We start from the raw sequence: 27,969 nt of genomic DNA on the forward strand, positions 1-27,969 counted from the left end.
ATGACAGCACCATGAAGGCCGGAAGAAATAAGCTGCTGTGAGGCCCAAAACACTTCTGAATTAAGCACGCACATACACCCGAGCTTTCATGTTTGGGTGGGTTTAGTCTAACCCAGTGGAAACAGAAACATCTATGTACAAGATCTACACTTACCTGGGATTACTTCTGCTGAAATAAATAGCGTTATTTAAAAGAGAATTACAGAAAGGAATATGGAAGGTCAGCAGTTCAGAATACTTTTCTGACAATAGCACAAGAAGGGCAGCAGAAAATGTAAAACACTGGTCAAATCAGTCAAACTGGCAAACCAAAGCTTTATTTTTTTGTTTGACGTCTTTGCTACAGTACCTAGGACTGCGCCTCTATACATAATTAACAATCATTCCTGAAAGATCTGTATTTGGCACCAGTTTGTGTTTACCTCAAACACTTGTGGGGAGGATTAATTTCAAATCAAATTTGGTTTTTCCACAGAATAGGAGCTGCCATTATGAAGCCAATTAGCTGAGTTATTGGAGAAGCATAAAAACAAAACAAAACAAAAAAACATAGTCCTTATCTAAACCAACACATTACAGAGAGCTCCAAAACAGAGGTCAAACATTAAAAGGCTGATATAGGCTCCAATGGTTTATAAAACCTATAAAAAAAGACTACACCAGCAAATAGGCCCTTTCAGTCCACACAGTTTAGAAATTAATGCAGGGAGCAACACTCGCTAGCTGGAAATCTTGTCATGGGAGAACCACACATATACCAACAGGAGTACCCAAAATCAAATGTTAAAATGCTCCAATTCCCAATCCACATAAAAGGAGAGAGAGCCATAAGGAAAATTAAATCAATCTATGAAATCATAATTGGTTGGGCAGTTCAAACTTCCCCCAGCAACCACTACGTCACTCATACACACAGGCTCACATGTACACAGCTCAATCCCATTCAAATTCCTCATGGAATAAAAGGATCCCAGGCTCTATTGAGTCTTTCCCTATCATGCAAGAAATAAGTCTGGCTGTGCTTTAATCACCATCATGTATTACTTCAGCCACAGAGTACCAGGCAGATTAAGTAGAAATGCACAGTTTTTAGCTCATCATCTCCGCAGAATTGTTTGAGAGGCTCAGTTCCTGGAGAGTTCTGGGTGGGGACACAGTCTCTCTTCATGCAGACTCACTGGCCTCTACTGGCTTAATCATGTGGTCCGGCTTGTTGCCAGCAGCATAGTGATCCCACATCTGAAGATAAAGCCGCTCCAGGTCCATTGTGTACTGTTTTGTGTTGAACAAAGGACTGGATATTCTCTGCTTCCAGACTTTGCCACGTATTTTTTTCAGGCTACAAAAAAAAGAGTTAAAGCAGTCAGAAGAGGTTCCAAACACTTCATAAAACTGTTTACTTTTGAAATCTACTATTTTCAGCTAACCCAGAACTGCCAGTACAACTGTTTCAAAAATATCTGCTCCCCTACTTCCAAATTCATATTGCTATTTCATCCTCTCAGCACTTCTGATACAGACCAGCATGACCACTTCAACTCAGAAGAGCTGTGACATTAACACACGAAGTTGCTGCATTATCTGTACTGCAGTAACTTTTTAGAGCGTGATTTTAACTTGCAGTAAGTGACAAACTGCTTAATCCTCAATTAAAAAAAAACAAAAGGTGAACTATATTGCACTTTTTACCAGGTAAGAGCCTGCACATGAGCAATTTCTTCAGAACATGTAACATTATTACTCAACCGGGAGCACTGTTAAGTTTACTGTAAAAGCAGAAGTGAGTTAACTGCAAGACAAGAAACCTCTAGACAAGGATTGCCTAGCTGTTTTTAATATTAAACTATCTGCGAGATTAAAACTACTGGTAAGTTTCAGCACTGTGCCCAAATACAACACTTCACATTCTTCATGTTACCACATTACACAGTACAAGCTTGCTTACTATTCCAGATCAGTTCCCAGTTTCACAGCAATATCCTCATATTCCTGTCTACTTTTTGCAATGAGCTCAAGACAACCCAGGCAAGTAAGCTGGGAGGCAGCAACTCGTGATGCAAGAGTCTCGCCTGTAAGAAAACGAAAAGAAAAAAAAAAAAAGAAAAAATTGGTAACAGGAGTAAACTTATCAAGTAACGTATTGCAGAGTATGAGTTACTTTCCTTCTGCCTCTACAAGAAGCAACAAAGTTTGTTGGGCTTGATGTTTGTTATTAAAAAATTAGTAATATTCAAACCCATCTGTTCTGTGTAGGTTCCCTGCTGCGTTACCTGGCATAGTGACCATTGGAGTCCCAGCCCAGAGTACATCCATCCCAGTTGTGTGCCCATTGCAAAGCGGAGTGTCTAGACAAACATCAGCCAACTGCCCTCTCCTCACATGTTCTTCTTTGGGGGCAACAGGAGAAAAGATGATTCTGTTTTGGGAAAGACCCAAGTTTTGTGCATATTGCTGAATATTGGGTTCTCCTACAGCTGGGAAACGTAGCAGCCACAGCACGCTGTTTGGAACTCTTTTTAGGATCTGTAACAAAAATAAAGCAGCAAATACAGAAAGATAGGTCAGAAACATTTCCTTTTCTGAACAAGAAATTACCAGATAACAAAATGAAGCAAAAGGCATAATCATTCAATAATTTAATCTTCTGAGGTATAGAGCAGGAACAAAAGAGATCACCATTTCAAGTACATTAACGAGGACTGCATTTCCAATCCCACTGAAAGAGAGAGCAACTCTGAGCAACCGTTCATAGAGCAGTACTTAGTGAGTTAATCTTGAAATTTATGATCTCATTTATTTATAGGCCCATGCTATGGAATATAAAAAAGTTAACCCCTCAGGTAACTCTCAGCAGTACACTGTAAACTGGACCTTGATACTGACACTCAGTGCTCAGATCTATCAATCTACCAACTGTCAAAGCTAGTTATGACTTAATTGTGCAGACTAGGGAAGACCAAACTTATTTTGCAATGGAGTACCAGCATAATTAAGCTGTCCAAGATGTAATTTTTCACTGGCTAGAAGCAGGTGTGATGTGAAATCAATCTAAAAAAATTCTATATTCTATTAACACTAAGTCCTGCATTGTAAACATTGTAAGGATTCAAATGGCTCAGGGTCAATGTTTTCCACTGAACAGTTACAGTTTTAACTTGCATGAAGTTTTTGCTAACTTGAGTAGAACAGCTATGTTCCAGAAGTCTGACCTTACATTTCATATTAGCTACAGATACTCACATTAGCCCACATCTGTAAAGTGGAAGGATCAATCTTATACAGCTGATTAAAGTTACAGTACACAACAGCATCCTCTGGTAAACCATACTGAGAACGAGTAGTAACAATTATAGTTCGTGGAACTTCTTCACCAGTTGCTGCTTTGTTGTTAATCTGAAGAAAAAAAAGTAGCTATTGGAACACTGAAACTGCAGGAAACAAGACGATGCCCTGTGGAATTGTCCTAAGACACACTACAACATTTGTTAGCATCCTAAGTTACCGTAAGCATGTTTGGTTTTATCATACAAAACAAAATTGTCTACTTACCCACAAGAATTTAACTGGGATGCCTACACGCTTGTGGATGCCACAATGTTGCAACCACCAAGGCACAAAACACTGAGCATTTTCATGCCCTTGCTGTATCTCTCTGAAATTCCAAGTAACTGGAATAATTGGAAAGAGGAATCACATAAAGAGGCATTACACATGGATTCCTCCCAACCTTAAGGTCACTTCATTTCCTTGAGACCAAAAATTAAATTAAGACTTCAAGGAAAAATAAAAAAGTATTTAGGAAGCAAAGGTGGGTTTTAGTTTGTTTGGGGTTTTACAGCTTTTTGGGGGGGGGGGGGGGGGGGGCGGGCAGGTTTTTGGTTGGTTTTGGTGTTTTGGGTTTGTTTTTTTTTTAAGATAAAAGACAATAGGCCCAGAACACATAGTCAAGACTGAAGATACAGACTAATATGTAACTGATAGACTGTAAGGAACTAGCTGACAAGGAAGTAATGGGAAATGCTGAAAATTAGACTAGAAGAGTTATAAATGAACTTTCAAAAAAGAATGGATCTTACAGCCTTCACAAAGAATAGGAATATGTTAATAAAAAACAGCAGAGGATGAAGTTGGGATAATCAGAATACCATGCAAGAGTCTTGAGGATTACTAAAATGGAAGTATGATTTTTAATTTTTTGTTTTTTAAATAATGACAGGCAACGGTGGGATCAAAGACAGATAAAAACATCACTATAGATAAGGCAAAACAGGTACTTAGAGCCTTCTTCTTTATATATATATTTTACATAAATATATATTTAAAATTTAGCTCAGTGGCAGTGTAGCCAGCCAAAATAAGTGTACTGTTGACAAACTTGACATGAATTTATGATGACTCGCTGTCACTGACTCTGTTAGAAGATGCATGAGATAATTTAGTTCAACAATGTTGGTGAAAGGGCTACTTATCCAGGTCACTGAGGAGACCTCAAAACCACAATGTACAGTTCTCATTGAACTACGCCCAAAAGTAGCTGATATCAAATCAGAACAAGCGCAAAGAAGGGTTACAGTAGTGTGATCAAAAGATAGAAATCCTGTTTTAAAAGTGCACTTACAAAGCTTAGATTGTTTCATCTTGCTGGTAGAGTGCTAAGACAAGAATTCTCTATTATTCTCAGGGGAAAACAATTTCAGAAAAAAACGCTAATAAGCTTACTAACCAAACCAAGACATAACCTATTACCAACTTAAAGGAAAAGTCTCAGCTGTGAACAAAAGAACTTATAAAAAGAAACAAAGGCATGAGATTATGGATACGGCCGTGATAATAAAAGGTCTCATAAAATAACGTAAAAGAGTCTCCTGAATAACTGTAAACCTAATAAAATTCACAAGTCAAAAGAGTTATGCCAATGTCAGAATGTGGTATTTTTAAAAAGGAAGAACTGTTCTGCAAAGGAGGAAGTATTAAACAAAACCAGTAACTGTCACTATTGCTAAAATCCCATGAACTGTTAAGCACTGAGAGATGGTGGTATAGTGCATAGTTCAGAAAGATGTAGAGATGAATAAACATTGTTGAGATACAGTGGAGTAACTTTGCCTGTATAACCCAGCAATTATTTTCTAAAGGAAAACACAACTGAAAGTGGGTAACAGCTCACAAATGCCCTGCAGGCAATGAGCAAATCTTGCCTTCAAATTCTGAATAACCAAGTGTCTATTTTACGCAACAAGATTAAATTTCTTTTGGCTTTATAGATACCTCTTGATATAACCCCTCTATCTTTGGGTTAATAGATAGTACATCTTCCAGTACATCTGTGGCTTTTAACACATTTGTGAGTTTCCTTCAGTATGAGAACTAAACAAATCAACATGACAGAAGACAGACATTTGCTTGGAGTTTTTTCTTGTTATGTTAAAACATACAGATATAACGTAAAACCGAAGAGAACAGCATCTTGAAGTGCCTCACCTGAGTAGTTGCTAATCCATTACTGATATTGAATCCATTGATAGTTATCTGAATTTGCCCACGATTAATCATCTCAATCACAGCTTCTGCAATTGTGTTCATAGGAATGACAGGCATACTGAGGGCGGCATTGCCGTCTGCATTGTCACAACTGTCAGGACACTTCATCTAAGATAAATCACATAAGCATCAGAGAAAGTACTAGCTTAAGTCAATAAGACTGAACACACAAAGGAGTAGCTCTCACCTTAACAATCTTGACATCGGGGAGGCTGTCAAGGAAAGCCTTCAAGTCAATGCCATTCAAAACAATTCTGTTATCGTAAATATGACCATTAGACTTGAAATCAATGACTGCTTTTTTCTGTTAAAAAAAAAAGTTTTAAAAAAGTTATAAGATCCCTTACCAAGTACTATACTAAGTACCATTTTAGAAAGACAGCTGTGGAAAACACCTGCTTTTCTTGCCCTATCTTCCTACGTACCTTCAGATGGGGGAACATGTTGGCATGGTCTCCAATAAAGAAAGTGTTTGGCATGTAAGCTAATTTCTCTGAATACTGCTCAGCCACCTCAACTGGAGAGGTTTCTTTGTCTGTGATGATATAATCCATGAACAACGCCCCACTGGTTCCAGGATACCCTAGCCACATTGCCTAAAAAACAAGAAAGCAAGCCTCCAGTCCCAGGTACATTGCAAAAACAAAGGAAGTTAAAAATCAACGCATTTTAAGTTAAATTTTCCATCTACAGATTCAAGTTTCTTGTTGCACGTTATCAACTGAAGAGCAACCACTAACACAAAACTTTCACTACTGAGACAGTGAACAGTCCCAGGATGTTCTAAAATTGATCCCTCCAGCAAAAGGCCAAAGTATACAACTATGTGCAGCTATAGCAAGAATACTAACCATCAGTGATTACAGTTTCTCTTAGCTGAGACAACTTCTGTAGCCCAGAGTTACTCTGATTCAGGCTTCTCCCATTCCCTTTCCACAGGCATTTTAGAAAATCCTTAGTCAAAAAAATAATTCTGACACTGATTCTGACTTATTCTAACCAGAATTTCACTAAGCCTGAAGAGATTAAAACACAACAACTCCACAAGTGCTTCAAACACCCTTGCTTTGTTCTCAGTAATGCAAGAAAGCCAGTGGTGTACAGGAACCTCATGGAATTAAGGTGTTCTCTTTCAGGACATAGTCAACTGCCCATAAAGCACATAAAAAACCCAAACTACTCTGCTTCAACAGAGCGATCCTATCTGCCCCACATACGCTAAGCCCTAAAGTCTCTCTCGCTTACATGAGCCTTCAACATTTTTTCCACTCTGCCAGAAGGAAAAGAAAAACTCTTCCTACTCACAAGGGGTTTTCTGGAGATACAGAGCTGTCCCGGTTTTGGCTGGGGTAGAGTTAATTTTCTTTCTAGTAGCTGGTATAGTGCTATGTTTTGGGTTCAGTATGAGAAGAAAGTTGATAGCAACAACTGAAAACATCAGTGTGTCAAGCAGCGTTTACATTAAGCCAAGGACTTTTCAGCTTCTCATGCCCAGCCAGCAAGAAGGCAGGAGGGGCACAAGAAGTTGGGAGGGGACACAACCAGGACAGCTGACCCAAACTGGCCAAAGGAATACTCCATATCACATGATGTCATGTCCAGTATATAAACTGGGGGGAGTTGGCCAGGGGGGCGGATCACTGCTTGGGAACTAACTGGGCATCAGTCGGTGAGTGGTGAGCAACTGCATTGTATATCACTTGTATATTCCAATTCTTTTATTATTATTATTATTGTCATTTTATTATCATCATTATTATTGTCTTCCTTTCTGTCCTATTAAGCTGTCTTTATCTCAACCCATGAGTTTTACTTTTTTTTCCTGATTCTCTCCCTGATCCCATGGGGTGGGGGGAGTGAACGAGCAGCTGCATGGTGCTTAGTTGCTGGCTGTGGTTATACCATAACAAGAGCCCTCTAACTTAGTTACCTGAATAGGTGCTGGTCTCAAGGCAAATAATTCATTCCGGGCTCCTTTGGTGTAACCATTCATATTAATGAGAATGTGTATCCCATCCTGATGGATGCGGTCTGCTGCTTTTCCATTACATGGTATCTGAAGAATATATACATATATAAATAAATAGAAGTTATTTTTTGTTTCAGTCTTTCAGTAATAAATGTGGTTTGTCATCAGTGTACCAATGGATAAATGTCAACAGCATAATTTAATTCACATGAGACTTAAATCCCATTACTCCAGGTTTTACGGAAGTGTAAATCCTCAACTCAATCAAAAAAAAAAACCCTGTTGAATCCAAGAAAAACTTAAGTTTGCTAGACACAATTGAAGCAGTTACTGACAGAATTTGTAACTGCAGTACTTGAAGATTGCCTCTGCACGTTCAAATCGGAAGAGTGATACTTAGCATTGCCAAGCTTAGCAAGTCATGCAGAAAAATAACACAAATGGACCAGAGAAGAAACTTCAAGCAACACTGAAACTGCTTCAGTTCTTGGCTAAATCAAAACCAAAGAAGAGCAGAACTTCACACAAGGTACTACCAATGACTTTCAAGAAAACAAAGCCTTGGAAATTACAGTGTGTCTCTTCCTGTCCAATACAGAAAGGTAAACAATTTTCAACCATTTTAAATTCCTCCAAGAATTAATTACATCATTAGTCATTGCCTACAAGCAGATAAAAGAAAATACTTAATAGAGGTCTCTAGCTCAGCCACAGTAAAACAAAAACCAAAGGCTAGAAACTGAGGCTATACAAACCAGAACAACCCCACCACCACCACTCCTGTAAGGCTAATTAATGATCAAAGCTCATATGGAGCAACTGGTTGATTCCCAAACTAAGGTAAGACAGAGAAATTACTTCAAATTGAAGATCAGGACTAAGCTAATTAACTACTCTGCAGCTACTACTAATGCTGACACACTCTACAGTTAATAAGCACCATAAAAGTATTTCATTTTTGTAAAAAGGGAAAGCTACTTCACATTTTATAGCCTGGTAAACGCATGCACACACAGTTATATCTGAGTAGACAACAATCTGAGTTCCCATCTTAGTTTAACTTTCAATAAGTTACACTGCTAATGCAATAGATCACAGCAAATTGTTTCGACCTGTCTGACCCTCCTGTACAAATCTCTGAGAGTAGCACTGTAACCTAAAAATATGAGTTTGACACCTCAAGAATTTTAAATAAGAAAATTCAGTGGATCGCTCTAGGCAAAGGAAACAATTTTTCCTATATAGCTGTTAAGTGCAACAACAAATATGAAATTGCTGCCCGGTTTTACTATGACCCACGGCTTTCAACATCCACAGCTGCAAAAGTGGGGGGAGGGGAAGGACAGCTTTCCACAAGCATAACTGAAGCTCATTATTCTAGAATACTTTAAAAGATCAGCTTTGCAAAATCCATCTCAAAGAGCAATTCTGCTGACACCAATTTAGCATTTTTACTTATAAGAGCAGGTTCTGAACAACATGATGAGTTTAAAAACTACAGGCAAGTTTTATCTATCACCTAATCTGGGATTATCCAGGTGCCAATCCAGTTCCATTATTAATGTATGCTGATTATCCCATGTTGCTTTAGGATTTTGCCAGTTATCTTGAGACAGTATAACAACTCCTTGACTTCTGTGTATACTGAAATCCCCATCAGTTTTCACATGGAACTTAAAAAAAAAAACAAAACCACCTGTAAGTGTTGCCATAACAGCCTTTTGATAGAGAGGCAAAATCCCCACATTAATCATTAAGCCTCTGTCCTGCTTCACTGGAGTAAAGCAAGCTTAAATATATTTGCAGTAGTGGCATCTTGACTTATCCATGACATTTAGATACAACTATTATCTTAAGACCTAACACAACTGTTGTTCAATATTGTTAATACCACTTCTCAGTAATCACACAGAGGTCACACAATAACCACTGCATCCCAGGTAAGGCATAAAACCAATACATCTACAAACTCCCAAATTCTGAAGGCTAACATGAGTTTAATTCAAGAAATGATTGCAACTAAAAATCTCAAACTACAGGCTGATCTCTTTCTTCATTTAGGTTTGCTAAAAGGTCAATGCATCAAAAAAGCTCACCTGAGATAAGTCAATGAAATGATTTGCTTCAGCCATCACTTTTACACGGAAGTTGGTACCATCATCAGGACTCAGGGCATAACAGAATACCTGAGGTATGAGGCACCAAAAATTGAGTATCTGCAACAACTTGCCAACAAAGTAACTTTGCTATAAAACATATGGTATTGCAATTTTAAATTACATTAGCAAAATCACATCTAGTATCACGCAAAGTGTATTACATTTGTGTAGCATTTACCAGTTGAGAAAGAAGTTAAAAAAAAAAAAAAGGGGGGGGGGGGGCACACACAGGGAGCATCAGGCATTTGACACACTTGCACCAGACCCCAGTTTTACCTAGTTCTTATGCTAGAGTGTGGCACTGCATCTTGCATAGACACATACACAATGTTGTCATCAGCGCAAGGTAAAGTAATTTTAACAAATGCATTTGCATAAACATTAAATTCTCTAAGAATGCCTTTTACGAGACACTTTTGAATTTGTAACTAGTGAGAAGCATAATTATGACTCAGGTTGAAGACAAGCTAAGCCTTGGGGAAGCTTTTAACAGATTCTTTAAACATGACTAGTTCTCTCCAGTTAAGAAACTGCAAATGTATCTGAGAAACTCAAGGTTGACAGGTTATGTAAACAGGCACCTTTAGCTAACCTAGGACATATAGAGAGTAGAATAAATAGAACAAATATGCAGAGAATTTATTATCTTGCAGGACAAAAGCATGGTTTTAGTAAAATAAAAGATAACTTCTATTTAGTACTTAAATTAAGCTCTATAGAGCTTTATAAATATAGAACAAGACAGCCAGCCCTTTGTCTTGAGCGGATACAAGGTTAAATGGTATATTCTCCCCACACCCCACATACTCAGAAGACCAATTTATTTGTTTCATGAAAAAACTTGCTTCATAGTCACACTTCTGATAGCAATTCAAACATGCAGCTTTGCCACAGGGATTTCAGACTACAAAGACTTCATGACCAGAAAAAAGCAAGAAGGTAGGGGAAAAAAGCCCAAAACCAAAACAAACAAAAAAAAGATTAATAAAAAACACTTTTGCAAGAAGGAAAGACTTACAACTCTTTACGAAGATAAGCAAATTCTCACGTCTTGGAAAACAGGAGCTCAAAACCAAGGCAATTTAAATAGTCATAGCGCAAACAAAGTAACTGGGAATTAGTTCTATCTACAGCCTCAATCCCTTAACATGACACTCAAATACAGACATGACTGTCTTAAGCACTGCTCAATTGTATATACTCCTTCTGGAGTAAGTGTAGCATATCATTTTCTTTTGAAAAAGCATAACTAGACCAATCTGAAGTTCATGATTGTGATGCAAGTATCCCTGAGAAAAATACATGTAAAAAAAAAAAAAAACCAACAGCAGTAGAGAGTGAACAAAACCCAGATGCATATCTGTAAATCAGAAGTAACCAGGCAGTAGTAGCTTCATGTTGAAACACATCTACTCAAAGAACAGCAACTGAAGCTTAAGAAGTTTTCCATGGGCCACAAATCCTACCTACAGTAATTCTAAGGACAGGTATCTAATTTGCCTACCTTCTAAATAACACTTCATATTGGTAAGGGAGGATGACTCAGGCTAGAGAACTCTTCAACCCATGAAAAAAAAAAAAAACACGCTAACAAAAAAAAACAAAAACAAAACAACCAAAACCCTAAAACCAAAGATTTGCCCTTCCCTAGTTTACCTGCCTGCACCAAGAAAAAGAAAGTGCCACTTACAGCTGTATTGAAAGCCTTAAGCACGCCATTTACATTTTTACCTCAAATTTGTCTGGGTTATGCATGCCTGGGATTGACTGCATTAGGTGTGAGGTCGGATGGTTTCCAAAATCGGAGCTCACATAACCAATGCGAAGTCGACCTTCACTGGCCTTCAAATCCTTGGGATGCTCATATGGTGGCTTGTGAAGAACATTAATCTGTCAAGAAAACATACACAACCATTTATAAACTCAGGAACCAAAACCAAACACTAAACAGATGGACAAAACACCCCCATGAGTTTGTAGAATTAGCCTTATCCCGCATCCACTAAGTGGTCTGTGGGCATCTGTTGTTTCAAACCTGCATTACATGTGTTGCATTGGAGCCAAGTGTAATGTCCACGAATTGTGTTACGAGATGTCACATACCCACACTCAGCCAAATAAAGACAGACGTCACTACTGCAAGTTAACACTTCTGCTTTTCTACCAGTTTACTTTTTAAGTATTCCACCTCTGATTATTAAATATACTGATACACCACCACTATGACCAGGAAGTTCTCAAACTACAAGCCACTTGTGACCAGAAAGGTATTCCCATGAAGCACCACAGCACGCTTTCTGTTCTTATGCTAACTGTCTGCCCCAGACATCAGCTTGTAGCTGCTATCACTGACAGGATTATCAGGCTATTAAGACAAGCCAGTCTGAAAGCTAAGTGTTATCTTCTGAAGTTTGAGATCTTTACATTAGCTAACCAGACCCTTCCACTGGCTGACCGCGTATTTTCAATTGTAATTGGCAACCTGCTCAAGTAGTCCATCTCAACATTCACAAGCACCAACAGCTAGGACTCTCTCATTGAAGTGAAAAAGAAGTTGCATCAAATTTTAGTTAGAGAATTTGCCGTCAACTGCAACTGCACTCTTGGCAGCTTGAGGTGCTGTGCAGTCTCATGTGAACAGCACACAGTTAAGTAATTACAGCAAGAGTATGTTTTTGGAAGAATCTATTCTACTGTACACAAATTAATCCAAAACAGAATCACAACAAATACTCAAGTACTTCCTACTGTTATGCATCGCCCCTGTAACATCGCTGGCATCACCACTAAAGCGAGTGCATTTGGAAATCCCAGAGCCAATCAAACAGCAAGGATTCACTAGAGGCAAGGTCAGGTTCCAAGCACTATCAATGCTGGAAAGGACCAGAATTTGAGAAATACTATCACACAGCTGCCTGGATCTGTTTTACTGTTAGGAAAGAATAATTTACTTGCTCTGCTTTTCCAAAACGCCCCTCGTCTAGTTTTGTAAAGTGCACACGAGTAACACTATGTCCTATCTTGCTACGGATCAGTGACCCAGAAACCTTACAAAGGCTAATACTAACTATGTGAGTATTAGATTTTCAGTAGGAACAGGCAAAACCACGAAGTACTTCAATCACAATTGGGCTGTGTAAAACTTTCTACCTTGTCCAAACACAGATTTCCATGTCTCTCAGCAATAGCCTTCCTAAAACTGTGAGAAAGGGGATACAGCATGCTATGATGTGGGTGGACAGAAGGCAGTCTGTTTTTCTCCAGTTGATCAGCTACAATGCTAACCAGCTTCTTCATTCTTTCATCATAGTCTGTCCAGTCACAGACAATCTAGAAAATGGAAAAATTAAAAGATTATTAGGACAACAGCTTCCTTTGATCTGTATCAGATATTTCTCAAGTTAAGACTAATGTTTCTTCCAAAAATGGAAGTGAAAACTTCAGTAATTACTGCTGATGACTATATAATCTCTTCTGATTTAAGACTTAAGTCTACCCTTTACATTTAAATTAGTGATTGGTTAAGGTGATCAAGCTTAGCACTTGCTGCAGAGGAATCTTAAGAATTACAACCAAAGCCTTGTCTTCCTCACCTGCAGACAGTGGGCCAAGTTGCAGTAGGCATCTGGGAAATCAGGTTTCAGTTTCAGAGCAGTGCGGTAAGAGGCAATGGCTTCTGGTATATTCCCTGAGTCCTATAAAGACACAGAAGTGAGTCAGAAGATAAAAATATACTCAGTGTAAGTACCCACAGTGCCCCCCATACTCTAAGAGTGAATCATTCGCATGTGCTACCTTGTGAATAGAGGCCAGGTTGCTGTGAGCATCAGCAAAAGCTGGGTTTATCTGAATGGCACGAGTATAGCACTGTAGAGCTCCTTGAACATCCTGCATCTCCTTCAAAGTATTTCCCATATTAGAATAAGCATCTGCAAATGTGGGGCTGATTCTGAGAAATAAAGATAATATATTATAATGAAAAATAAAAGCTCCTCCTCTGGTGAGAAACCATACCCAGACTTTTTCGTTTGCAAAGAAACTATTTGAATTAAAATACGCTACTGTAAGTCACTTTCTGTAGAAATCTATGGCACTTTCCTGTTATGAAAGGTGGGGACTATTACAGATAATATCCATTTACCTAATAGCCTCTTTGTAATGCATCAGAGCTTCCTGTAACTTTCCTTGCTGTTGCAGAACACTTGCTAAATTTGAATGTGCAGCAGCAAACTCTGGAAACACCTGGAAGAAAAAGAAGTACAATCTCTCTCTCAAATGTCCCAAGTAGACCGTATCAAAAAAAGTACTTGTGCATTTCTTACTCTTCTTTTTATATGACTCAGGTCTCTAAGCAGACATTCTTCCACTTACTACTGAAGAGGGGAAAAAAAACCTATGTCATATTACACATTCTCAACTTTAATTCCTCACCTCTCCCTCACCACATTCAACTGTACCTCAAGAGCCTTTCGATAAAGACGGACAGCTTCCTCAATATTCCCCTGTTCCCGTTTGATGTTTGCTAGATTGTTGAGAGAATCTGCATGAGTGGGACAAAGTCGAAGAGCTGTATTGTAGCATTCTTCTGCTTCTACCACCTTCAAAAAAAGGGATACTGTTAATATGGTAGTATTTGTTGTAATGGTACTGTTTATGAGAAGTCATTAAACAATCACTTTTAACAGGTTCAAGGTGGAGATTTCCTGAGTTGTTCTTCCTTATGACTAACTAAATGAGGGTAACATCCCATCTTAATGCAGTTGGTGACACCTGCTGTCTAAAATAAACATTCACTGTACTTTTAAAAATTTTTAAAAGGAAAAAGAAATACTCCTTACACTGCCTTTCTCCTTCAAGGCGTTGGCCAAGTTACAATAAGCATCAGGGAAGTGAGGTTGTAGTTCAATAGCCCTCCTGTAGGTGTCTATTGCTAGGTCTATTAGTCCTTGCTCATAATACACACAGGCAAGGTTGCCGTGCACAACTGCGTGATTTGGACTCAGACTCAAGGCTCGTAGGTAAGCTGCTACAGCTCTGTAACAAGAAAAAGAAGGTAAACAATCATCCACAGAGCAGCAATTATATTTACCTTGGTCATAAAAACGACCTACATAAAAAAACCCCAAACTTCAAGGGATATGTATTATTAATGCACACAAATCTGTCCTGTAAGATTTGAAAGAATTAAAAGCCCTATCAAGGGATGATTTATTATTATTATTCACATTATATTAAAGCTATGCTGAATTCTGTAATGACTAGAAGACTAGAAGAAATGCTTCATAAAACAGTAATGTTTTCCTCCCACCTGATGCTGTATAGTGATCAACACAAGTCTTCTGGCAAAAAAGTAAAGCTTTCATCTACTTTTTTTAAACACTCTTCATTACTAGGATAACCATGAGACCTTCGCTCCATTTTTTTCCAGTTTATTATTCAATTGTAACAACATAAACAGTATTATTACATGTCTTTATTCTCTCCACTAACCTAACACATGAATCATGCTTTACTTACACTTCAAATTTCACTTTGTTCAAAAGTGAGATATTTAATTACACGCTCCTATAGCGCTATGACTGATGTATTCAAATCCGATTTCTAGAAAAATCACAATATACATAGTACATAAATTCTCAAAAGGTGATGTAAAGTCCAAAATGATGAGAAAACATGCCCATTAATTCACAGTTAAAACAGAAATCACCGAGTGATTCACACCATGTGCAATGCAACTAGTTAGAATAATTAACCTATTCCCTGGAAGCTTTTATTAAATTTGGAGCCACAAACGACAGCTACCAGAAATTATAATCCAATTAACAGATGCAATATTGTACACTGCATATAAGCACCACAGCCTGGATCTTCTTCCAGAAACAAAGGTAAGATTCATGTATCAGATTAGAGGTCTCAAAACAAGTTAATTCAAGAAGACAGCAACACTACTGCAACCCCATGCAATAACATGATACCAACACATAACAAATACAGAATATTCAATCAGATGCTTAGCTGAATTTCAGCATTTCAGCTTGTCTTACATAGAAGGAAAATTTTAGAAGACACACTCTTGTAGTTCATGTCCTGAATCATATAATGAAAACAGAGAACTCAAGGGTTCATGTCTTTCTCGGACATCTTCACCCATCCCAAGCCTTAATTTCAAATATATTTTTATCCATACCTTCAGAAACTTTCATTTTTCACATTTTACTAAGTACAGGAAAGTAACACAGGAATAGATTCCATGGGAATTTTTTTTTTTTATTCCGGTAACCTGCTCTGTATGCATTTCAAAGCCATTTGCTTGCTTAGCTTACAGCAGAAGTCTTTGCTATACTGTCCAAAGAGATTTTACATTAGGAACCTAATTTCTAACTTGATACATCTGACAGGCCACTGACAGTGACAGGACTTATCTGCTTACCTGTCAAATATCCTTGCCTCCTTCAGGACATTTCCCAGATTGATGTAAGCATCCAAAAAATTTGGGTCAAGTGTTACAGCCTGAAAATATTTTTGAAGTAACAGTTTTGAGCATTAACACAAAAACATTCTCTATGAAACCTAGTTGGTTTTTTAGTTTGGTATTTTTTGTGTTGTGGTTTTGGTTTTTGTTTTGTTGTTTGTTTTTTTTTAATTTGACAAACCCAATCTGTAAGCATATAAGACTTTATCAATAACCTAGTAAGGAAGGAAAACTTTACGTTACAGAAATCAATCACAGAGCATCAAAATTATTTATCTGTAGAAACAACAGCACACACTACCTTCAAATTTATTCATTTGCCTACCTAGTTAGTTGCAGCTACTGCAGAACAAGTGTTAAACCTTTATTTCATGTTAGGCTGATCATACTTAACACTTCTGCCTACCCACGCTATGCTGCCTTTAATTAGTTTTCAGGAGAGAAAACCCCACAAAAAAATGATCTATATCCTTTATCTACTGCAAAATAAAGACAGCATTTTAAAACTTCAGCAGCCCAGGAAAACAGAGACAGTTTCAAAAGAGCAAGAAAAGAGCAAATATATCACTTGTGTAGGGAAAATTCAGTAGCCATTTAACTAAAAGAAAACATTTTCACTCTCTTTAGAACTAACAAAATGCAAAAAACTTAAGAACCAATAAAGTTACAGAAGATGCAGTAATAAGCTACATGTGAGTATTTGACAGGCCACACTCTTACAGTCTCTCATGGGAACTATTATTTCCAAATTAAAACACTTTAATCTATCACTAACTAGACACAGATCCAAAAAAAATTCCAAGCAGTTAAAATTATTTTTTTAGATCTTAAGGCATAAATATCAGGAAGAAACTGTCCACCACATCTTAAATCTGGTTTTAGATCACTTTAGAAACTTTAGATGAGTACATTGATGAGTACTCACTTTAGATGAGTACAAACTGAATTAAGATGCTAACTAGATACTACCTAAAAGGTATCAGACAACTAGTTAATGATACCAATCTAGAGAAGTCTGAAACAAGAGTGGTGAAAAATAATCCTGGAGAATAGGAATTAGTGTGTCACTTAAAATTGTTCTCCTCAGTTACTCAAAGGACTGCAATACCTGAAACAAAAATCACAATGAAAAATGATTTTAAGCAGAAAGTTGTTTCTCCCTCTCACACATGAAACATGCAAAACATTATTCCCATCAAATTAGGTTTTCAAAAAATTTATTCCAGAAAAGGACTGTAGAGTAACTTAATGAATTTTCTTTTATTTGACATGTGCGTGAAGCCCTTAGGGCAATTCTAAACATGTCTCTCTAGTGGCATACAGGCAGTCTGAAACATTAGGAAGTCAAAAAAAATTATTAACGTAAGATGTTAACTGGATCATAAGAAGTTCTCTGCTGACCAAAATATTTCTATCATCTACAAGTAAACAACTACATGTACATTAAAGTCTAGCAGGGAAGCTGATGGGCTTAGATAGTTACCTTTTCAAAGTGATGAATTGCAAGCCAAATTTCTCCTTGGGCATTGAAAACACAGCCAAGATTACTCCAAGCCACTGCAAAGTTTGGTTGAGTCTCAATTGCTTTTAAGTAACAGGCCTTGGAACAGTTAAAGAAGAGAGATACAAGGGAAGGGGAATATTTGTAAAAAGAAAAAAATGAGAAAAAATAATTGTTAGTATGCCTTCTCTAACCAGCCAAAAGTGACCCTGCAGTATAGGCTAGCTTGCGCCAAAACTAATGCGCTGCAAACTGTTGTTGATCCTGCGCCAGCGCAAACCAAAACCCAGGTGCAAGCCCACCATTTTTCAGTTATGCTGATAACAAATTAACATGCCTTTAGACACCAGGTCACTGCAGAAATCATCTTAGAAATAATTAAAGTAGTTCAGTGGAAATATGTGCCACCCTTACGTGCATAAAACCCCAAAAACTACTGTGTAAAAAACAACCTCACGTAATAAAATTACAAAATTGTGAAATATTCTAAAACAGATAGAAATTACTTAAAAAAGCAGAAAAATTACTGAAAAAGATGAAGCCATTCTTCAGTTTTAATTGTCCTTGTCAAGTGGGATGACACACTCAAATCCCTATCTTTTTTCCCTGGTTTCTTCAAATACATTCAATCACCTGCAGCTTCAAAACCTCAAATGACAGGATTGCATGAAGGTTTAGGTCCCTGTAATGCAAGCGCAAGAAATCGCTGCGCATCCTAAACAGCACGGCGCCACGCTATCGCTGCGAACTGCTTTGCTATATTGATTGCCCCTAGATCCAGTGAACGGCCAACCAGAATCATTAATCTACCAGACAGGCCCATACAGAAACTCGTGTATTAAATTTGATGTCTGGACTCTAAATGTGTTACAATCCAATTTTATCCAAAAGGCTACAGCCTGGAGCTTGGGCAGTCACCCAATCAGAGATTAATCATCTAGTCAACCGTTCATGAGGGCTTAATCGCACGCAATGCGCGTTACCGCTGCGCAGCCTTTGCGCTACTGCAGGATCACAGCGCATCATCAGAAGAGCAGAACGCTGCAATCCAAACAAAGAAGAAAAAAGGAAAAAAATGAACAACCAGAAGAGTTAGAAGCTTTTACTATTAACTATCTCCAATTATTTCTTTAAAAAAATATTTTAATTTACTTTTACTTTATTTCTTTGAAAGAATTTGTGGCTACTAGTATAAAATATTCTTACATTACTTGCTTGTAATTAAATATTTTAAGCTGTTTCTGAAGCCACAAGACAGAAGATTCAGGCATGGAGGCAAATGGTTTTGCTGTGGCAGTTACAAACCCGTTACCATATTTCTCATCATGTGACTTTTCGGTGCGTTCCTTGCTGGAAGAGGAGGAGGAGGTGTGTGTCTGCCCTAGATCCAGGCCTCGAGCTCCCTTCAGCGAGGCACCTTACGCATGGAATAGGAGGTTTCACCCACCTGAAACCTTCTAAATACAATATCAGTGGTGAAAAACCAAAAACAAGAGAGAAAATAAAACAAGATCATTAGTAAAAGTTCAACAAAGCAATTGCATTTTTTTGGATATGTCTTAACACATGGGAATGAGGACAATCTGTCTGTAACAAGGGAGACATGCAGAAGGGAGAGGGTTAATCAGGGCAACTGCATACAGCAGGGACTTTTTTTTTTTGGAAGAAAGGCTCTGAAATATCTACAAAGAAATTAAATTTTAGTTCAAACTGTAAGGAATCTGCTGGCTTGATCTTTCAAATGGACTGATAACCAAAGAAACACATTGCAATTTACTCAAGATATTTTTCCTCATTTATTAAGTTCTCACAAAACGGAATAACACTTTCAAACTAGGTGTCTCCAGAGCTCTGAAACAAAGAAGTCAGCAACCTAAGGCAGGCGCAGTGTCTTGGCCTATACCAGTCACACTAAAGCTGCAGTGAAGTGCAATTCATGTTAGCTGTCCGCTTGGTGGGCTGAGAACCAAGTGTCTCAAAGATTGTTCAAAATCTAAATGCTGCTAAGTATTTTCAACCTGGATCTGACCAAATCAATTAGGCTGCCCTAGGATGGTATGCACATCCAAGTTGTTAAGAGAAATAAAAAAAAATAATAAACTTTGAAGCTGCACTCCCATTACCCCATAAAGATCAGAACCCTCCCCAAATGGTGCTGCAGCCAAACAGACAGCTACGCTGTTCATACACTCCACTTTTTAGCATGCGCGTGGGGCTTGGAGTGACAGATGTGGAGTCCAGAGTGTTTCCGATTTCTCCACACTCCTCACCCCTGCAGCGCGGACGCGTAAGGTGGCTTGTAACAAGACAATTTCTTTGTGCAATCCAAGTTTTAACATGCCAAGAATTTTAAACTGATCTTGGTGTTCGAATTCTCAGTTTAGGAAACACAAGACTGCTATAAGCCACCTTTCCACTACAGCAAGTTTTCTTTCGATCAGTTCATTTCCCAAACAAACCAGCTTTGTCCTTCTGATTTCTTTATTTTGGGGGAGGGCAGAGGGAAGACATGAAGAAAAGATATTCAAGGGGTTCGCATACTGCAACTATTCATCATTTACTAGCCTTTCTTCCACTATAAAGGGAAGGGAAAAGTTAAATAAAAATCTTTAAAAGCCAATATTACAAGGTAACATTTGGATAAGTTTCTTCTCCACTTACAAGCCACAAAGGACTTTAGAAGAGCAGCATTTTCAATAGCACCTGCATCGTACAGGGATCTCGAGCTAACCACAGGCTCTCTGCTTGGCACCAGCAGGCAAGCCTCAGATTTGAAGGACTGTTACTTAATTCCAGATAAGAGCATGATGAAGCCCCTGCCCAATACTTCAGAATGGTATCAGATAGTCTAGTTCAGCAGAAAGGCTTGGTAACGTTCCATTTCTTGACTTAAACCAACTTTTTAACATGGACATGCCATATCTTGCCCTGCAACTACTCTGGGGTGTTTCAGTGCCTTCAGTTTTCAGCAGTTTCTCAGACTGTCTGTAGATCAACGCAGATTTGAAGACTTGGTGCAAAGTTCAAGTTTTCAAAACACTGACGTTTACATGTATTCTACCCAACACCTACCTTGGCTTCTTCCAAGCGACCCAGGGCTTTGAGCAGGTTCCCCAGGTCACTACGAACACAGTACAAGTCCTGAAAAATCAAAGCCACACGATCAGCTTCAGGACTTCAGATACCCAAAGGTCTTCATAGAGAACTTGCAAAGGAACGCCCCAGTCCTCTACAGCTTATTTTAAATTCTTAAGAAATACATCACGAATGTAAATGATTTTTCTTGACCTAACATTACAGCCAACAGATAATCTTACTGATTATAGTACTGTAAAAATACAACTGTAAAGAAGTAGAAAGTAAGAAAGTAGTATTTCATACAATTCTTCTTTATACAGAAATATAGAAGAAAACCAAGAACAAGTGCCCCCCCCAGCAGCTCAAGTTCTTTTGCCATACATAAATACCTGAAGCTCCCCCCGCCTTTTTTTTTTAAAGCATGACTGCAAACCTGTATTCTTAAGTTACACCATTGCCATTATGGCTTTTAACTAGATTATACATAGTCATTTTGCTTCCTGTATCCCCAAAGCAGTTTTTCTCCCTGTTTCTCCCACTAATCCATCTATTTTCAAGAGCCTTGCCACATGTTGTTCTTCTTTCATTTTTAACAGCAGCACAGGCTGCAACTGCATTATCTAGCAGTAAAGACCACAGAGAATGGGGACATTTTTGTCAACGCTAACAAAAGAAGTTTCTAACCTAAACAAAACTCAGCTCTGGTAAGAAAACACCATCTATAGTATTTCTAACCAGTGCATAAACTCCACTAGTCACACCACTTAGCATACTAAGGCTAGACAAGTTCACCTAGGCTGAAGAACACAGCAAAACAAGATTCTGAGCTCTTGTTGGACTGGGTGTGCACTTGCTTTTCCAAAGGAAAAAGGATATATGCACACCAGACCAAGGCTGCATTTGAAGTATTTTTTGACAAAACGTATGACCAAATAGCAAGCAGATACCTTCATCATGCTGAGTAGTACTATACAAATTATTTGAGTATGCTGCAAAATAAACAGAAGATAGCAGTCTGATACACTGTTTACTAAAAATGTCAATTCAAAACAATTACAACCAAAAATCCAAACACCACATCTATTTTATAGGAGTCACTTATAGACAGATACTCACTTTCAGCCTATAAAACATAAAAATGATGCTTCTGTAAACCAGTCCACAGTGGAAATCTAAGCAAGGCAACTGTCATCACTATGAAATTCCTGACTTCATGATACCATAATACCTGATTTTTCAAGCTCTCACATTCAAGTCTGAGCAGTGATTCTCTCACTGTAATAATACTGCCTTAAAGCACTACAAATGAGGTTATTCACTGAAACATCTGACTTCAGAGAAAAGAAAAACCAAACCAAAACCAAACACCAATTCCTTGCTTTTCTGTTATCTCAATAATACAGATCAGTACAAAACCAGCAGCCCTGACTATACTGCAATTTAAAACTTTTTGTGACAGAAGTGTTTCAAAGATCCTTACAAAAAGTATAAATAGATCATTAAGCTTATGGTGTACAGGTTAGAGGGAAGGGTTATCACTTGTTTGTTCTCTGAAACCTGCTATTTGTGAGTCCTGGGACAGTACTAAAGTATGGAGTTCTTCTATAAAATAGTGTTACTCACAGGGTTGTACTGAAGGGCAGACACATAGGCCTGTACTGCTCCTTCCATATCACCCGCAGCTACCAGCGCAGCAGCCAAATTAATATATCCATCAATGAAATCTGGTTTGAGGCGTAGTGCATGTCTATAATGTTCAATCGCTTCTTGTAGCTGTCCACGTTCCTTGTACACATTGCCTAGATTCGAGTAGGCTTCAGCCAACAGTGGATTCTGTTTAATAGCCAAAGTGCTGAAGTGAGCAGACCTGGAGAAAATTAGACAAGTTAGCGAAAAACCAAACCAAAACCCACCCTTGACTTTAACTAACCAGGTGAACAGGCAAACACTGAATGGACATTCACTCTTAAGTGAGCCAAACTTAGCCAACAAATCTGGACTTACAGAGCTGTTTGAACTACCATCTCCCCTGTTCCTATTTTAGATTCTACTGAAGAAAGACAACTCTCATTTGCAATCAGTGGGGTTCAGGTCACCTCACCAAATCTGAACTCAATGCAACTGGAGAAAACACTACAGAAATCCTGTGAAGCCTCTTCCAACATTTGTATGCTTTAAGCAACATTCCACTCAATGCATTTTTCAAGAAGCAGGACACAGCTGACAGATGTATGTGTAAAATTCAGTTGTATCCTCCCCCACTTTATTTTCCCCGATCTGAATGGCTATTACAACTTCATTCAGAAGCCTATATAAAATAAATCTCAAAGGTTCTTACTTCCTTCACCGGCACACAGAGTTTTACAGCCAGAGCTAGTAAAGTTCAAAATGCTTGAGGTACAGAAAGCAAGATCAGGAACAGGCAAGCAGAAAGAATATAGAGACAACTTTCAGTGACAAAAATCCTTAACTAATCATGCCATTTCACAGCAAACAACCAGTCTTGCAACTTAAAAAACCAAACCCAAAACAATAAACCCCCACACTGCAGGTGGAATAAATAAACAAAAGCCTTTGTTTACATATGTAAATACCTCCAGTACACACTAGCGTGGCTGACACTCCAGTATTAATGTGTACAACATTAAAATAATGTGAGAACAATAGCAAGATCTGTTGTCTGTTGTAAAGCTAGCAATTCCAATTTGTATCTCTTACCCTAACAGAATTTAAAAAGGAAGAACATTATTTTTGACCAGTCCTTACTGCTGCCATGAAGTTAGTCAGTATTTGCGTTCAGTGATAAAAAAAAAGAAATCAATGTTAGAGTAGAACTTTTGTCAGCTATGCTCAGTACTATTAGAGGTGCAAACTATAGAGAAAGCTTGACAGAACACCTCAAGTCTCCTACCTGTCCAATCTGCGACACTGGAAGTGAATGGATGATAGTAATAAAAGCACACCAGTATTATCAGGCTCTTGTCTCCAAAGCTGCATGCAGTGTCTCTCTGCTGCTTCAAAGTCTCCTGCCTGATACTCACGATGAGCCAACTCCGCTAACCCTTGGAAGGAAAGCATACGTTTCGTTGGTTCTGGAGAATCACCAAAACATTTAAGGGGGGAAAACAAAAAGTTAGATAATGGGAACAAAACAAAAAACAAGACAAAACAATGTGAAAAAAAAGCGTACACAACTGAAGGATGAAAATGTTTGACATTACATAAAACACCACAGCACATGGCAGTTTGAACTCTCAGATCTTCGTGCCCCAACCTATTACTATGATATTTCTAACATGATGTGTACAAGTCCATGACTTCATCAGCTCATAATAGGAAACATGTAGACTGTAATGACTGTGAATATTTGTAAATCAATCATTTTCCATTAACCTGAAATATATTTAAAGAGATTCCTAGCATGATATTGTACTTTGGTTCATAACAGTAGAAGTGCTGCTAACGGAACAATGACTCTCCTCACTCTCTCCCAAGACTGTAAACCTTATGTAGTATTAAAAATGTGTTCCAAAAACTTGATAGGAAAATGAAGGACAGCAGACAAAGACTTTAAACGACTTGAACAAAAGGAGTTTTGCCGTGCCAGTAGTGAAACCCCTTAAAAAAAAAAGCAGCTGTAACATCCCTGGAATCCTCTATACTTCTACATTCTCTATAATGAATAAAAATTCCTTCATAGAAAAAAAAAAAAAAGGCCTTAGAACAATATCTGATGAGAGACAAACACACTTTAATGATTATGCAACTGGCCAACAGAAGGAACCATTAAACAGACAAGGTACAGGGAAGTAGTCACTGCTTCTGGAGGCTTAGCTGGAATGGAAGTAACAAAATGGGTTTAGTATTTAAGAGACAATTGTGGAGAACAATAAAGCACCACCTGTTCTAGACAAAACAACCTTACGTGTGAAAAGTAAATAAAATTTCTTACAAAACACAGTTCTGTATTAAAATATAGACACGTGCAGCCTGGAAAAAAACACAACCTATCATCCTAGAAAGAAGTGTTGGCCTTCAAATTCTGCCTTTAGACCAATGACTCTTACTATTAAAAGGTTTGATTACTGCAAGCATCTCTTATTTTCCCTCCCCAAGTCCAGCATTCCCAGTACTCTGCAGTCACTGAATTCCATTCATCAAACACTTCCCACCTGGACATACAGAGTTTTAAAATTTTCAATTTAAATTAAACAGATAAATTTTGTATTTAAATGAAACGGATAAATCCTTCCTAACACAGCAAAGTACCTCAGTATCTGAGTACACATCTTTTTGCAGTTAGGTACTACAAAAATCCTTTGAGACTCTTTAGTTCTTTTGTGAAAACCTTAAAAATAGCAAAATAATCACAAAGAGATTAGGTACAGAGTTACTATATAGTGTTTATTTTACGAAATTAGGATTGATGTAAATTATTTTCAAAATCGCTTTTTTAGCAGTAGCAGGTTTTGAAGATAAGATGGCAAACACTACATGATATAACTAAAGTTGTTATTCCAGATAGTATATTATCTCTATGTTTCACAGTAAGTTGGAACTAGCAAAACTACTTGCTTTCAGATACTTGACAAATTACTAACGCAAGTATCTTCATCCAGATTAGATTCTGTTCTCTAGGAACCTCGCTTAATAGTTTTCCAAACCCTGACCAACAGAAAAATGGACTTCAGCGTCTGGTTAAACCTACTGCCAATAAACAGATACAACTGCTATTCAACGTGAGAATGACAGAACCATTTATGAAAGTCCAAGGTGCTGACAGTAATAATGATATTGGAGTACCAACACGCTCTTTCTCACTCCCTCCTTCTGCCATTAACAGCCACACAGGTTTAGCCCCTCTGGCAGTCGGTGTAATTTCAAGTTCTGCTGATGGCACAAACACAGGGAAGCTGGATAGAGGAAGAGCATGTCCCATGGAGTAATTTCTTCTTCAAATAAATTTCAATGGTATTATTAAATTTCAAAGCTAAAGCAAAAAAAAAACCCAAAAGTTTAGACTTAAATTCCTATGACCATTTGGAAAGAATCTTCCAACCCTTATCTAAATGCTACATTTTGCCTACTTAAGCAAAAAGTGAAACTGAAGTTGCAACTCCCAGGGCAAGAGAAAAGGTGGTGCAGAAATACTGTATTTAATACCCAGGAAAAGAACTGCTGACAAAAGCAACAAAAAAAGTGAAACACTATCATTTTCTTTCATTTATCATGTCTTTTCACAAAACAATCCCCCCAAGAAGAGATGAAGCAAACCAATCACTCAGCGTAAAATAGCCAGTCATCCACCTCCGAACAACTATTTTAGCAATGATTCTTGAGAAGTTCATTGAAAAGCAGGAAGTGGACAGCTGCATCACAAAGTTCAAAATCAGCTAAACTTTCTATTAAAAGCTGGCTAGAAGAAAAGTTCTACAACCCAAATAATCCATAGTACAGCCATCAATTGCTGCTCACTGAATCCATTTCTAAAGAAAACAATTGCAGTGAAGAGTCACAGGCAGAATAATCCCTTATCAAATCCTGCATACATTATGTACGTAGGCTAACTGGTGCTACATGCTTTGACTATGACCTTGCAGGAGCCTAGTACTGCTATGACAATGACCTTTCCTGAGACTTCTACAGAATACAAGCAAAATAAAAATCTGCACAGAACTATCACAAATGCATGCATGGCCATTTCTTTCCCGCAGAAATAACATCCAAAGCACCTGGCATATGCTCATACTCAACCTTACATTTAGATAAAATCTAGGCCCAGACAGGAGCAGTTGCCTTGTCCATCTGGGAGGTGGTGGTGATGAGGAGCACAGGAACTCTCCCCAAGCATGCGAATGTTCTTTTTACCTCCACAGATCAAGGCTGCAAGAGGATGCTCCAGCCTCACTGCCTAGACACACAGTTCTAGCTGAGGAGCAACAAAATACCGTATTGCAGCACTTAGCCTCACCACCTCCACTACTGTATCACTACCATTTCCCTTTACATCCCTATCTCTGTACTGCTATCCCATCTCTTTCTCCACAGACGCTAATTTTTTTTTTCTACTTTTCCCAAACCTTGTTTCAGCATTTCAGACCCTTCCTTCCCTCTAGCTACAGAAACACCCAAAAATCTGAGGGATAAAGCTGTGTTATCCTTTCATCCATTACCGTCATTCGGTAAACAAAATACTTCTTTTTCTTGCTCTACAGGGAAAGTGAGATTTCTCCTCTCTGCCATCCCTCAAGTTCTGGATCTGTAAACTAAATGTAGGACAGGACCTTTCTTAGCTAGAGCACACTATCTTACTGTTCAGAAAAGCACCTACTTCTCGGCTATGTATGCCACAGACGATCTGCTCCGTAAGTGCAGCAAGGGATTCTGGACCAGTCAATGTACGTTTTGGGTCAGGTTTTTACCCTACTTCGTCCTCTACAAAAACGCAGTCACTTGATAGTTGGATAAATATAGCAATGAGAGAGCACCGCACCAAGAACTAACCGCGCCGTGATCCTCCAGGAGCGGCTTGCAGGCTGCGGCCAGGCAGCGCCGACAGGAGCCCGCCGAAGGACAAGCCCCGGCCAGTCGGCAGCCCGAGACAGCCCGTCGGCGCCCCAAGACAAGGGGAGACAAGCACAAAGGCGGCGGGGGCCGCGCCAGGAGCCACCGCCTCGTCCAGGCCGCCGCTTCTGGAAAGTTCCGCCGGTAGCGGGCCCGGCGAGCAGGCAGCGCCGCGCTCGGGGCGAGCCAGGGCGCCGCCCCGGGGCCCCGGGCGAGGGCAGGGCCCAGCCTCCGCAGGGCTGAGGCTGCGGCGCTGTTGGCCCCCAGCGCGCCCGTCCCGGCATGGCAAGCCACGGTACCTGTGCTGTCAGCCACATTCCCCACGGAAGTCGCCATCGGGAAGGGGGCCGGTGAGGCTCTGGTGGAGTCAGCAGAAGGGCCGTGGGTGCGGAGAGGCCCACTCGGCTGAAGCGGACGGCGCAGGACCGAGCTGCCCACAGTCCCCGCGCGCTGAGGCGGCGGCTCCCGAAATGGCGGTGGCGGAGGCAGCAAATTGTCGAATGGCTGCTGCCGGAACTAGCTTCCCCCCGGCAAGTAGTCCGGGCGGAGCCAACCAGTGGACCCGTATAGATCCCCTGCGCGGCGGGCGGACCCCCACCGGAACTTCCTCCGTCTCCTTCCGCCAAGCCCGCCCTCCGGCAGCACTCGCCTCGCCGAGTGGACATTCATCTTTGTCGGCTTAGGT

The 27,969-nt window shown here is 39.1% G+C and overlaps 1 protein-coding gene across 4 annotated transcripts; it reads right to left on the bottom strand.

The window, feature by feature from the left end:
- Positions 1-295: 295 nt before the first annotated feature.
- Positions 296-27,832, bottom strand: OGT (O-linked N-acetylglucosamine (GlcNAc) transferase). 4 transcript variants are annotated; one of them, XM_075054326.1, is made up of 22 exons: positions 27,584-27,832; positions 23,632-23,782; positions 22,344-22,587; positions 20,715-20,783; positions 17,625-17,741; positions 16,100-16,179; positions 14,508-14,703; positions 14,127-14,267; positions 13,811-13,911; positions 13,465-13,618; positions 13,263-13,364; positions 12,820-12,999; positions 11,401-11,559; positions 9,607-9,696; positions 7,472-7,597; positions 5,967-6,137; positions 5,729-5,845; positions 5,482-5,649; positions 3,241-3,393; positions 2,271-2,523; positions 1,946-2,069; positions 296-1,339 (listed from the first exon to the last, which is right to left on the bottom strand). In XM_075054326.1, the coding sequence occupies exons 1-22, from the start codon at positions 27,618-27,620 to the stop codon at positions 1,165-1,167; spliced, it is 3,108 nt and encodes a 1,035-aa protein (XP_074910427.1). In that variant the 5' UTR covers positions 27,621-27,832; the 3' UTR covers positions 296-1,164. The 4 variants fall into 4 exon arrangements, with proteins under 4 accessions (XP_074910427.1, XP_074910426.1, XP_074910428.1 ...); XM_075054325.1 differs by having other exon boundaries at positions 23,632-23,812; XM_075054327.1 differs by lacking the exons at positions 23,632-23,782; positions 27,584-27,832 and having other exon boundaries at positions 18,955-20,783; positions 22,344-22,519.
- Between the last annotated feature and the right edge of the window lie 137 nt (positions 27,833-27,969).

Source organism: Buteo buteo, chromosome 22, assembly GCF_964188355.1.
Source record: "Buteo buteo chromosome 22, bButBut1.hap1.1, whole genome shotgun sequence".
Classification (NCBI taxonomy): domain Eukaryota; kingdom Metazoa; phylum Chordata; class Aves; order Accipitriformes; family Accipitridae; genus Buteo; species Buteo buteo.